This window comes from Aplysia californica, unplaced genomic scaffold (assembly GCF_000002075.1).
Source record: "Aplysia californica isolate F4 #8 unplaced genomic scaffold, AplCal3.0 scaffold00053, whole genome shotgun sequence".
Classification (NCBI taxonomy): Eukaryota; Metazoa; Mollusca; class Gastropoda; order Aplysiida; family Aplysiidae; genus Aplysia; species Aplysia californica.
Genome location: NW_004797323.1, coordinates 1,075,076 through 1,088,569, shown reverse-complemented (window position 1 = coordinate 1,088,569; position 13,494 = coordinate 1,075,076). Strand labels below are relative to the sequence as shown.

Below are 13,494 nucleotides of genomic sequence, written 5' to 3'. Positions count from 1 at the left end.
TGATCTCAACTTCATGTGTATTTTGGGTTGGGTTTGACAATGCGGCCACTTCTGGTTATGTAGTGTTTGTTTTGTGCTTTGTTATGACTTGGACAGGGAGTCAGGTTTGACTTCAAGCTTGTGGGCCGTGAAGTCATTGGTTGTTGACTTGTAAATTCGACGGGATCAACGGTCTGACTGCATCTGCTCGACCCGTCAGGAGCTGACACTTCTTGATTAGGCCGATCAACGGTGGTGTTGTGTCGTCTTTGCAAACTGTGGTCTTTTACTGCAGGACTTTCTGCTGGGGTCAATATGACGTTGTCGTCAGGCTCATCCTTCCTTTCGTGGAAAGGTGTTGATTTTGGTCTCAAATGCACCCTATTCCTGACGTAGGTGCCGCCAGTTTCTCCTTCTATTCTATAAGATCTTTTGTTGATCTTTTCTGTAATTCTGCCTGCGTTCCAACCGGGTTTATCAGGGTTTTGGTAATAAATAGTTTAACGCTTTTGCAGGGGATTCATATCTCTGGTCTTTTTGTCAAATTGTCTCTTGACTTTCATCTTGCGAGCTAATAATCTTTTCATGTCATTTTCTGGAACATAATTTTTCTTTTTCATTTGAGGTAAGAGCGTTCTTATTTCTCTCTGAAACATCATCTGGGTTGGAGCAGTCCCATCTTGTCTTGGAGTGTTTCTAAGTTCTAACAGTGCTTCGTATTGATCTTCGTGATCCAGCACACAGCGTTTCATCATGGTTTTTATTATTTTTACCGCCGATTCAGCTTTTCCATTGGCTTGGTGATGGCCTGGAGGTGATCGAACATGAGTGATACCCCAGTGTTGTGTGAACTGTTTGAACGTTGAAGCTGTATACCGTGACCCACAGTCAGTGACAAGCATTTTTGGCACTCCATATCTAGCAAACTGTGACTTCATTTTGGTAATTACTGTTTCAGATGTCGATGTTGGCAAATAGTCGACCTCAATGAAATTTGAAAAATAGTCTACTGTCTACCTTTTATTTCAAAAATGTCCGATCCAAGCTTTTCACGTGGTGCTCGTCCAATACTGTGTTGTACCAGTGTTTCTCTCTGGTTTCTTGGCTTGCTCTGCTGACAAACTTCACACCTGTCAGCCGTTTGTTTTATTTCAGCAGTCATACCTGGCCAGAAAACAGTCCGCCTTGCCCTCTTCAGCATACTCTCTGTTGCTAGGTGAGCTGCATGTAGTCTTCTCTTTATCTCCTCTCTCATTGACCTTGGTACAAGGACTTTTTCTCCTCTTGTAATCCCACCGCTGCCACCATGTTTGTAAGCGTGTATGCCGTTTGGTTCAACACGTACACAAAGAAGAACAGACTCGACTTGCACGTTTGCCGGCTGAGTAGAGAATGGCCCACTGGCTCACCAGTCCTTTAATTTCGTGCTGAGCTCAGTGGTTACAAAAACATTCATCGGAAATGGTACGAAACACGAACAATGTACACATATCAACAGGTGAAATGGGCAAGCAGAAGACACATGTTTGATTTTCGAGTGGTCAAGTTATTTTGGTTAACAATGCCTCTGTGTACTTTTAAATTTTAAAACATTTGTCGTTTTGTCAGTCTGAAGGCGGAGTTGGGCAAGCTGAGTGCTGTGTCTCAGGTGAGCCACCGTGGGTTCCTGTATAACTGGATGTCACCGGAACTCATGCAAGCTCGGCCTCCGTGCTACAGTTCTGATGTATACAGTTTCTGCTCAGTGCTGTGGGAGATGTTTGCCGGTGAGTGAAGTTGTGACTGTGTCAAGCCAGTTTCTGGTGGATGAGCGTGTGACTGTTGAGAAAGTCTCCTGGTGGATGTGAGTGCAACTGTCAGGTCAACCTCGTATATTGGTGGATATATATATGAATTATGTAACTCATTCTCTACGCCGAGCCTTGGGCAGCGGCGCGCCTAAAGTCACTTTACTATGGCAAACCGCTCCGACGGCTTGAGAACTGACCTATAATGCTAGCTTAAATTCTATTCCAATCCACATATCCATGTTAAAATAAAGGTCATAATATAATGTTGACTTCTGGGTCAAACGTTTCCTCCGAAAATCCTAAGTTTTGATTCAGTTTTGAGTTTTGAAACACGATTTCGAAGTTCATGCAATTTTGTTTTATTGCGATGCCCAAATTATAGCCCAGATACCAGTCTCAGTATTTTTACAAAACAAAATGTATCATTATTTTGTTTACTAAAGAAATGTAAGACTCTTCTTTAGAATATTGATATTATTGTCAAATGGACTCAAAGTGCCATTGCTCTGTTATTGAGAAATCAATATTTTTCAGTGCTAGTGCTAGACTAAATGTAGATCTTAATTGTCAAAATATTTTTTCTCCCATTATTTTTTGGGGTAAAATTACACCAAAAATACCACTCAAGACATGTGTACTTTTATTCCTTATGCAATTGTGAATAATTTCACATGTAAAATGGTGTATTTTGTACTGTTTGTGAATACATTTGTCCTTTTTTTTGTGATTTTGTTAAAAATATATTTTTTTCAATATCTGATGTTACGATCCAAATGTATAAATTATGTGGGATATATGTAAATAACTGCAAATTTTTCAATATTCTCCTCCTTTATTCATTTATGGTTATTTTGATGTATGTTGTTGTTGTTGTTATCGATCCAGCAACAGCTGGGCTCTCGCCCTTCTGTCCAATGCCATGTAGTGATAAGTGCAGGTTTGCTGTAAAGTTCCATAGAGTGTGTTGTCAATGTTAGGTCTCGGAGGGAGAAGGGTAGCTCTGATGTCATTTAGGGCTGTGCAGTGGAACAGGTGATGATCCACAGTCTCATATGCATAATCACACAAGGGACACATTGGGGGAAGTTCCGGGTTTATTCTGTTCAGGTGGAAGTTGAGCTGTATATGTTCTGTTCGTAGGCGGAAGATCGTGGTCTGTTTCTTTCTCTGAAGGCGGTTGATATTGCCATTCCTTTTTGTTGTGGTCATATATATTTGAAAAGTGCTCTGCCTGTCTTTCCCAGGGCCCATCTGTTCATCCAATCTTGTTTGTTGTTGCTTTTGATGATTTGTTTTGCAGTGTTGTATGAAGTTGGAATGTTGGGTTGCTCCTGTCTAGATTTTGATGTATCATTTGACTAGGTGCAAAAATAATTGTTTGATTTCCCCCAAAGATTATTAGTTTTTTATTTTCAAATATCAGCCTCATCCAAGCAAATTTTTTTTGCATAATCACCTCTTAAGGGAACCAAAATTGAAAAGTACACAAATATACAATACAGATGTACTCAACAAAACATACTGAAAATTTCGGTTCATAATATTTTGATATTTTATATTAATTTGTGGCCCCAAAGACTTGTGAAATGTGCACTAGTCATCATCTCATTTCGAACAAAAATTCGTCCACAAGCCCAAAATAGCATGTAGCGAATGAGTTAATACTCTATTGATCATGTATTGTGCTTTATTTTCAGTTTCAGTAAAATGACTTTAAAGATCAATGAGAGATTTTTTAGCTTTGCTGAACTTGCGAGCTTTTTTTTAAAAACCATGTATATGTATTGCTGGATGTTTGATTCAGGACTTTGATCTCATTCTGAGGCTTATGGTGAGAACTGATAACCAGATAAAGCTCAAAGAAATGTGGATGGAAATCGAAATGTCATGGAAATCTCCCCTATGATTTTATCTTTGTTCTTCAGATTAAGTCTACAAGGACTGAGTTTTTGTCTCTGTTGTTCTCTATAATAAGTTTGTAAGGGCTGAGTTTTTGTTTTGTCCTTCAAAAAAAGTATATTAGAGCCAAATTTTTCGTCTCTGGTGTTCAGCTCAAGTAAAAAGTGTATGAACTTGGACTACTCTGAAACCAATTTCTGCATTACCGTGTTTTTTGTAACTTGAGATTTTTTTCCATTTCCTGACACCAGAGCAAGTGCCCTGGTCGGGGGCAGAGGCGGAGGAAATCCTGCATAGTGTTGTTGAGGAAAAAACTTCCCTAGATCTGAATGTCGCTAAAGTGCCAGAAAAGCTCAAAGCTATTCTTGGCTATGGACTGGAAATCAAAGAAGATCTACGCTTGAATAAATTTTCTTTCATCGCTAATTGGCTGAAAGCTGACTCAACTCTGGTATGAAGTTTCTGGTTCCTGTTGGTTTTTTTTAGTGGTAATCCACCAGCCACTTTTCTATTTTGTATTGGGTTGAGGTTCTTTCAACCCTCAAATGTATGAGGTCTTAAATTTTGGTCAAACTTTCACATACGTTCACTCTGATTGTAATGAAACCCTTCAAAATTGTATTTTATTATTAGAGACCAATTAAAATTTTTTGCCTAATTAGGGTACGTGAAAATGTGAACACAATTTGCTGACAAAAAATATCAACAGTGGCAAGTTACAGTAACTGAAATCTTAAGGACTTGATTCCATCCAAACAATAAATGTAATCATGTTATGTAACCAAATGAATGTGAATCAGATTTCAAATCTGGAAAATGGACGAAAAGGAAAAGTCCAATGTTCACAGGTATTCTTGAAAGCATTTCTCAGGCACAAGGTTGGAGTGGCATGTATCGCATGCTTTCTTGTAGTGGCCCTTGTACAATCGGCATCTCCTGTGAGTCGGCAGAGACACCAAGAAATGCATTCCTGCATCCCTTTTTTTACCTCAGATCCAACTGTTCTTTCCATTCTATCAGGCTGCATAGGCGGCTATCTTGTATTAAACATTTTTTGTGTTTGTAGTGTCATACCCCCCCATTGATACAATTTAGATTGTTTCGGTGGTGAGCTTAGACCTTTACTGTTAGGCCAACCCACGCTGAGAGGGATACAGTGTCCCAGCAGAAAGATGGAGGTGTTCAATAAAAGTAAGTTGATGTCATCAAGCTGAAGACGATAAATGATCATTACCGTTTTTCATGCCGATGTTGATCCTGTAATCGGCAATGTTCTGGTGTATGTTACAATAAGGTCCTCCAATCAATTTGTTGTACTATGGCATGTAAAGGATGTGGGAAATTACATTATCTTAAAACCCCCCAGCTTAAACAAGAACAAAGGTTCCATATTCAATCTGGTCTATATTACAATCAGGTCCTCCAATCAATTTGTTGTACCATGGCATGTTAAGGATGTGGGAAATTACATCATTTCAAAACCCCCCAGCTAAAACAAGGACACAGATTCCATATCATTGACATTCTGTTTAACTGTTCTAAGCCGAAAAAGAAAATTTTTCAAAAGAGAGAAAAATATTATTTCATACTTTAAAACGTTGTAACTGAATTTTATATCAGTCCTTGCTTTTTCCAATATTTAGAATTGAAACTTTGGCAAAATATTTCACAAACATGTGCAACTGATGCCACAGATTAAGATACTGCAATAAAAGAAATTTGGGAAAACTTGGCCTTAGTAAATCGGAACAGCTGGTGGTCAAGATCCTTTTTTGTATATGCGCTCACCAGGTGTATCAGAAGTCATTGGTTTCAGAGTCTGCATGTCTGCTATTGTCATCACTATCTTCCCCTAAAGTGAGAGTATCAAAAGAGAGTATCCAAGGTAGCAGAGCATTGAGATTTCAATTGTCAAGCAGTGAGATTTTCAATTAAAGGATGACAATGGGTCGGGGGGGGGGGGGGGGGTTGCTGGTCGTAGGATCACAATGGGTGGGGGGCTGGTTGTAGGATTTCAAAAGACAGGTGGGTGTGAAAGATACATTTTTAGAAAACAAATTTTTGGGATTTTCTAGGACCAGGCTGCTTGAAGAGTGAAACAAAAGATACGCAGCTGCTACAATATTCACCCTCTTTAGGTTTTCCTGAAAAGGTAGTGAGGTTCTCTTTTGATCGGTATGCTACAGAAGAGCGTTTGCATGAAAACTGGTGTCTCTCAACAGGATAAGAAAATACCAGATTTTAACAAAATGTGTCAGCAATGTATCATCAAAACATTTTGTGAAAAATATTTATGCAAAACTCTATCGGATCAAGATTTGGAGACTGTTTAGCTCTCCATATATTTTAATAAGTCCTCGTGTCGGATAGAAATTAAAATTCAACATATATTTTTAAGCAATATCTCAAGATAATTATCTGCATCATCCTGCAGGTTATCTTAGAATCACACACAAGCAATAGTCAGATGGCAGAAGACACTTTGTAGAGAGGCCGCCAGTACTTCCCATTTCTTTCTTGTACTACTATCTTTATTTTCTTTCCAGCAACTCACTTTTTCCCTGAGGGTAAATATCTGTCTTTCTAATAATGTACCTTGTTTCAATTTACATTAAAAATTTCCTTCGTCTCAAAGAGCCTGGAATAAATGAAATGTGAGAGCTACTGATTCATCTTTTCAATTACTGGTTTGACCCGAGACTTGTTTCGAACTCCTATTCCTTCAGGACCCCCAATTTCAAAAAGGCCCTTTAAAGTCATCGAAGCAAAACCACTCTGGGAACAGGACAGGAAGTGAATCTAGCTCCACAACTTCTAGCCAAAGTGCCATCAGAGATACTGTTCGTGAGATGGGATGGGGCAGAAGTGATTTGCAGTTCATGGACAGGTAGGTTAGACCTCCTGTCATTGTTTTTTCCCTTGATATCCCATGGAGCAGGTACTTTTAGACTGGTTGGTTTGTTTCCTTTTAAGCTCTTTTTTTTCTTTCTTTCTCTCTAGTAACAGGTTTTGATTTGTTCAGAAATTTCACTGATGCTGTGATATTAACAATATTCATGTACTTTTTAAGATCGGCCCTACCCACCCATACCCTCACCCACACTCACATACACACACACACACACTCACACACACATACACACACATACACTCACACATACACACACATACACTCACACATACTTACACACACATACACACACACTCACTCTCACACGCACACACAAACACACACACACACACACACAAACACACAACTAAACCAAAAAACAAAACTGATATAAAGTATGTTGGAAAGACGAACTAAAATGATCATATAGAACCATTGAAGTTGAAGGTCTTTTCTTTTAAAGTAAATTTCCTGATCATATGTAACAGACAAATGAAACAGAATACATCCTAGCAGAAAAGAAAGAAATCCTCCCAAATAAAACGCCCCCAGCCCCTTACCTGACCAACTGAAGCAAAATAGCCAAAAGTACCTGTTCTCAGTTCAGACTGGTTTGTTTTCCCCCCAGGTGTGATCCAGCCAAGCTCAGTGATACAGACATTGATAAAGTTAGTCTGCAAGGGTTCTCGAAGGAAGATCTGCCTACTCCGCTGTCTAGGACAAACACTTGTGGTACATACTGTGCTGACCCTGGGAATCTTCTGTACATGCATGGCTGGTGAGTTCTAGTTGCCTCAGAGCTGGGTTGGTAGACAGCGTCTGAGGTTTGGTTGACTCAGTATCTTTTCTTTCTTTCTGTTCTTTTCTTTTCTTTCTTTCTGTTCTCTCTTTCTTTCTTTCTGTCTGTCTTTCTTTCTGTTTGTCTTTTTCTTTCTTTCTTTTTTTCTTTCTTTCTTTCTTTCTTTCTATCTTTCTTTCTTTCTTTCTTTCTTTCTTTCTTTCTTTCTTTCTGCTAGGTATTTTCTATTCACTGCAGCATGTAGCCCTCCAACAATAACCTCTTTTCTGTTTTTTCTGCTGTTCTGTATATCTAGGTTGTACTTGTCCATTCTCTGATGTCATCTTGCCGCTTTATTTCTGGTCTACCTCTTGATCATGTTCCTGTTTTTGGTTTCCAGCTTGACTTGATATAGGGCAGGATTATTGGGAGGAAAAACAATTGGACACAAGTCATAAGTCTGGATAGGATGTATAGCTGCCAGCCATTACGTAAAAACATATTTAATATGTTGTAGTGTTTGAGTATGGAACAGGGTATCCAGCAAGGGCGCAAAGTCGTAAAAAAGTCGTAAATTTGCCTTGACGGTAGTAAACATTTGGTAAACGGTCGTAAATTAACCTGCGTACAGAGTGATGGAGCCAACAAGACTTTTCAGTGAACCCTAGCCGCAGTACATGACTCCGTTTTTGCCGGTCGCGATTGTATATTATGATATTCGTTCACCTTTTCCCCGTCTGAGAGTACGCTTCACACGAAAAGGCGACAGGTGGAATTGTATGTGTCACCGAGGCTCGATCAGGAAAATCAAGACTACTTTCGCTACTACCCAGAAATTTGCCGGCGATAGACTGATATTTGTGACATGCAAGTTGTACAGTATAAATGCTGTGTCGCCGTGCAAATAAAATTTATTCATTGCTTGGACTCGTCACTATGCTGTCACTTCTGTGTGTGTGGGGGTGGGGGGGGGGGGAAAGAAGCGTCGTCCGATTTTTATATTGTCGGGCTCGCCATCGTGACCGGTCAATGAACCTTCGCGTGAGGCACCACAAGATACGCCATCGGTGAGCACCAACACCAGAGGACAAAAACTTGGGAGCGAATTTCAGAATTTTGATTAGATTTAGAATCCTCTGCAAAGAACGCGTTGGTGCAGGCCTTGTGTGGAATTGGGATCCTTCATGCCTTGTAAGCCGTTTTATTGAAATAAAGTGTTCGCGTTTCATTTGTTGGGTGATAGTAAATTAGAACAATATTGTAGCTTTCTGTTCAAGACTGGCAGATTTTCAGTGTCTCTACCTCTTGCCCTCCCACAGTTCTTACACCTCTCACACTAAATAGGTCTACTTGAGCTATTCAACCAATTGCTCTACTTTTAGTTTGAGCTAAAAAAAATGTATCTTCCACGTTCATAATATGAGTTATGACACACAGACTGGTTTTTGACAGAAGAAATTCTTGTTCAAAGCCCCTCCGAACGCTCAAAGCAGTATTCATTTTTTAAATATATAATGATGAGAGGAAAACAGACTGAAATGCTTAAGTCAAACAAGACCCCAGTGCGACACTGATATGTTGTTGACTGGATATATTTTATTTGTGTGTGTGTGTTGTTATATAACATGCCCCTGGAAAATGGATGACCCCCTGGAAAATTGAGAAGCCGGTTTGGCAGTCACCCTGTGTGTACACTTTAGGTTTAAATCTAGCCCCCCGCCCACCACCGCCACCAGGGCAGTGCTACTGACTGAAGCGTCTTTAGGCCATTCCCAAAGGGAGGATATTAACATGTTCTTATGCACAGTAGAATTGTAAATATGGGCTGATTTATCAATGTCATACTCATACTGTGCCGAAACAACATAGGGGGAACTGCTGCTTTTTCTGTCCTCTTCTTTACTATCGTCATTTTCCTTTACTTCTTTTGTATGTTTGTCACTTTTGTGAATTACTATTTGCGGGGTGCCTTGATAGTCGAAGCAGACTTTTTTCTATTGAGGCTAGAGAGGTGAGCAGGGTAAGTTGATTCCCCGTTTGGAATTCTCTGTTGATCTCCACCCTTTGTAGCATATATGACCTAATGCAATTGCAAGCGCTGCAAAAACCTCACAAAAACTAAAACTAAATCTAGCGGCGAGCAAGTTTGCAATCGTCTGTCTATCCTCCATTTTGTCGACTGGACTTTGTTGTCTGTTGTTTTCGCTCCTTATATTATATAATAATATATGTTATTGATGGCGCAAATGAACTCCCTTTTTCGAGCTGGTGTGGGGCTTGATTTGCTGGGTAGCAAATTTTTTTCCAGGTAGTAAATTTTTTCAAGAAATATTGCTGGACACCCTGATGGAAGTGTATTTTCCAGTTGGAAAATAGGTGTTCTCCTTGTGGACTTGCTGATACTGAATAAAAATTATGAGCTTTTAAGATGGGACTTACGAATAATAATGGGAACGAAGCCAATAAGTCAGTTGAAGAGATCTTTTGCCACAGGTCTACTTTGAATAGTTTGAATTTATAGACTGCAGAAAAGTGTGTGTGAAGGGTTTAGAGGAAGTTTGCCAGGTTAGTACATATCATCTGACCAGCCGCGTGGGTAGAGTTTGTTTTTTTTATTTTGAAAAGTTGGCAGCTGTGAAAATGTTAGTCGAAAAGTATTGTGTTGCAAAGTGAGTCATGAATGGTTGGGACACCCCCCTAAGGGCAGTGCTACTGACTGAAATTATTGTTTTTACGCCATTCCCAAAGGGCGGATATTAACATGTTCTTATGCACAGTAGAATTGTAAATGGATGATTTATTAATGTCATGCTCATACTGTTCTGGAACAACATAAGGGGAACTGCTGCTTTTTCTTTCCTCATCCTTACTATCATCATTTTTCTTCTACTTCTTTTGTATGTTTGTCATTCTCTTGTGAACTGCTATTTCCGGGGTGCCTTATTGAGGCTAGAGAGGTGAGCAGAGTAGGCCCGATTCCCCGTTTGGACTTCTCTGTTGACATCCACCCTTTGGCGCCCATATGACCTTATGCAGTTGCGAGCGCTGTAGAACCTTACTAAAACTAAAACCAAATTGAATGGAAGGGAGAAGGTCCGTAATTCTGATGACAAGTCTGGTTGTCAAAAATTTATCGTGCACTTTTTGTTTTTATTTTTTTGGCCCTTTTTTTCCCCTTGCATTTTGCCCATTTAATTTTTCTTGAACATTTTGAATTGGCAATTTGAGTTACCCAGTGTCCTGTATGTTTTCTGATGTATTCCTAGATGCATACTTCAGTGTAGTGTAGAAAACAAATTCAAAGAAAATAATCCCAGTTTGTCTAACACACTTTTGTCATGCTGTGTACATTTTGCCAGCACACACAGATATGGGACGGTGCAACTGACTGAAGTGTCTTTAGGCCATTCCCACAGGGGGGACATTTCTCATTTATGCACAGAGTAGAATTGTAAATGGGCTGATTAATCAATGTCACGCTCATTACTGTGCCTGATCTACAACAGGGAACTGCTGCTTTTTCTTTCCTAATCCTTACTATTGTCATTTTCCTTTACTTCTTTTGTATGTTTGTCACACTCTTGTGACCCACTATTTCCGGGGTGCCTTGATAGTCAAAGCAAACTTTGTGCTGTTGAAGCTAGAGAGGTGAGCAGAGTAAGTCTGATTCCCTGTAAGGATTTCTCTATTGACATCCACCCCTTGGCGCTCAAATGATCTTATGCAGTTGCGAGCACTGAAAAACCTCTACTAAAACTAAAAAACACACAGATGTGATGTAAAGTAGCAGGTTCTGTTTGAATTTTTGTGAAAATGAGGAATTTAGTAGTATTGGATATTACTATTGTTAGCAGCACAACAACTATTGTGATTAAAGAGTATTTTCATAAAATAATCTTGTGACCCTGAGGTTTTTAAACAGAGCTTGCTCTCTTTCCCATGCCTTAGATGAATGTGTCAAAGGGTGATTTTTGCCAAACCCTGACTTATAGTATTTGAGCTGCTACCCCACAATTTGTTAACGACGCTTGGAAGGTTAAACATTTTCTTTGGTATAATGTAATAATGCCTGTTTCCATAGGTCTTGTGAACAAGAACAACAGGTTGGTGATGACCGACCACTTTATAGGTCATCTCCAGCTTTGATGAACACAGCAGTTGTGGGGCCTGGAACACTGGTGAATTTTATGTCTTTTTTAGCAACAGAAATAGTTGCACATTTCATAGTTATTGCTGTTTTTATAGTTTTCTTCCTGCTTTGTGTTCCAAGAAAAAATACATGCAGGAGAAGTAAAAGCAGGTGAAAAAGTTCATGTACGAAAATTAAAGACATCAGTATATAATGAGTTTTGAACGAAGGTATTCTCTGGGCAAGGTCTCAGTGCTTGAGATATTGAAAAGTGGAGGTAAATGGGACCTTGGGCCAAATTAGAATTTAATTGGGAACAATCCATTATGGACTTATGATAATCTCCTTTTTCTATAAAGTCTACTGGAATAATTGGTAATTGTATGAGCCTAGTTACCATTTCGATATTGTACCGTTCCTTTTTCTTTAGTATAGTAAGAGTTTACTGCACTTGTAACACAGTAAGGTCATAAAAGTTCCAAAGATAAGAAGTGTTGTAAGATAGTAACAAACACAAAAAAGGAGGAGAGATGAGGATTTTAGATATTTGATGATTCTTCCTCTTTCCTTTCACTCTGTTTTTGTTCTATCTTGTTTTTTTTTACTTCCATAGAATGGCCAGTATTTGCGTCAAAGTGCTTGTTTATAAAAAGAAGTCAAACGTATGAATTATAATGAGAGTGTTGATGTACAGTTGTCTTTTTGATCCAAGAGTACTTTTCCTGTCTCATATTTCAAACAATAATGCAATACTGAGTTTTGTATACCGTTGTGACCCCTCAGCAGTCATTGGGATTTTAATAGAATGCTGTCCCACAAACAGGGAACTTAACTTCCCTGCTCTCTTCAATTCGAAACCTCGCCAGCATAGTAGAAACTGTCTTTTCTCCAAACTTATTGTGTTTTCTGTTAAGCTTTCTTTGATATTGATCTTTTATAGGGAAACCACAGGGTTGGGGGCTTTGAAATTTACTGTTTATGTCTAGTAGAGCATTAAACGAAAATAGAAACGTTGGTCTGGTTTATCTTCAGAAATTGACAATGATCTCATAATTATTTCTTCCCTCTCACTCAAAAGATTCACACATACTTATGATAACTTTAAATTATTTATTGATACTCTCTCAGAGCCATCCAGGGAAGAGCCTGGTGCGTCCAGCATCCCACATGGATCCTGCAATGCATGGGTACCCGGGGACAGGCTGGGGTCCTTCCCTGGGGTTTGGGAGAAATAACAACGGCAAACCTTCAGCCCATGAGCAGACGAGGAGCGTCACTTTGCCCAGGAGCTTTCTCTCCCAGCCACAGCTGTGGTGAGTCTTTGCTTGCTCATCTGCCTAGATGAGGGGCTCAGTGGCTCAACAGTTATAGTATGCACCTGTCAAACTGAAGGTTAGGAATTTGATCCCCATCGGCATCAGGTTTTTAAAAAATTTAATTTTCTGCATGCCCTGATCCTTGGGTAGGTCGGATCGAGCACCTAGCCTTCTTGGATAGGGATGAAAAATTTTGTAGGTCCCACCTGGAATATGAGCAGGTTAAAGATTCTTTGATGGTTATAAAATAAAAAAGAGTATGTCCTTTAGGCTGCCATTTGGACAAACTTCAAACTCAATTCCTACCCAAAACTGAAGCCACTTTGGTTGTTTAAATATTAAGAGTGCCTTTGAAAATAAAACAAACTATCCATGGTCATATTACGAAATTGCAAGCCAGGTTATTACATTTTTATTTGCGGATTACTTCCCAGACAGCATGACTTCCTCGGCTGACTGTGCGGCATTGAGTCGGCAAGGCGGACAAGCGGATTACGATGTCTAACTGACGTAGGGCCGACGTCAAATAACGACTCAGCGGTTGCCGACCCATTGCCGATACTCCGTTTTATAGCGTTGTCCGACAGTCAGCCGACAAAGCGGCGTTCACACATCAAATCGACGTCGGCTCGTAGGCGGTCACATTAGATTAAAGGGACATAATTTTATAAGTACCTATTCTTACTCGAAATATTGGTGGATTATGTCCCGTT

At 39.5% G+C, this 13,494-nt stretch overlaps 1 protein-coding gene across 1 annotated transcript in view; it reads left to right on the top strand.

Annotated features, from left to right (window-relative positions):
- Positions 1 to 13,452, top strand: part of LOC101861270 (inactive serine/threonine-protein kinase TEX14) — a 39,659-nt gene extending 26,207 nt beyond the window's left edge. Inside the window, exons 11-16 of the mRNA XM_005092836.3 lie at positions 1,588 to 1,745; positions 3,920 to 4,119; positions 6,395 to 6,555; positions 7,187 to 7,336; positions 11,418 to 11,514; positions 12,594 to 13,452. Coding sequence (XP_005092893.1) covers positions 1,588 to 1,745; positions 3,920 to 4,119; positions 6,395 to 6,555; positions 7,187 to 7,336; positions 11,418 to 11,514; positions 12,594 to 12,782 — 955 coding nt within the window. The 3' untranslated portion in view covers positions 12,783 to 13,452. The remainder of the gene's footprint in view (positions 1 to 1,587; positions 1,746 to 3,919; positions 4,120 to 6,394; positions 6,556 to 7,186; positions 7,337 to 11,417; positions 11,515 to 12,593) is intronic.
- The last annotated feature ends 42 nt before the right edge of the window (positions 13,453 to 13,494 follow it).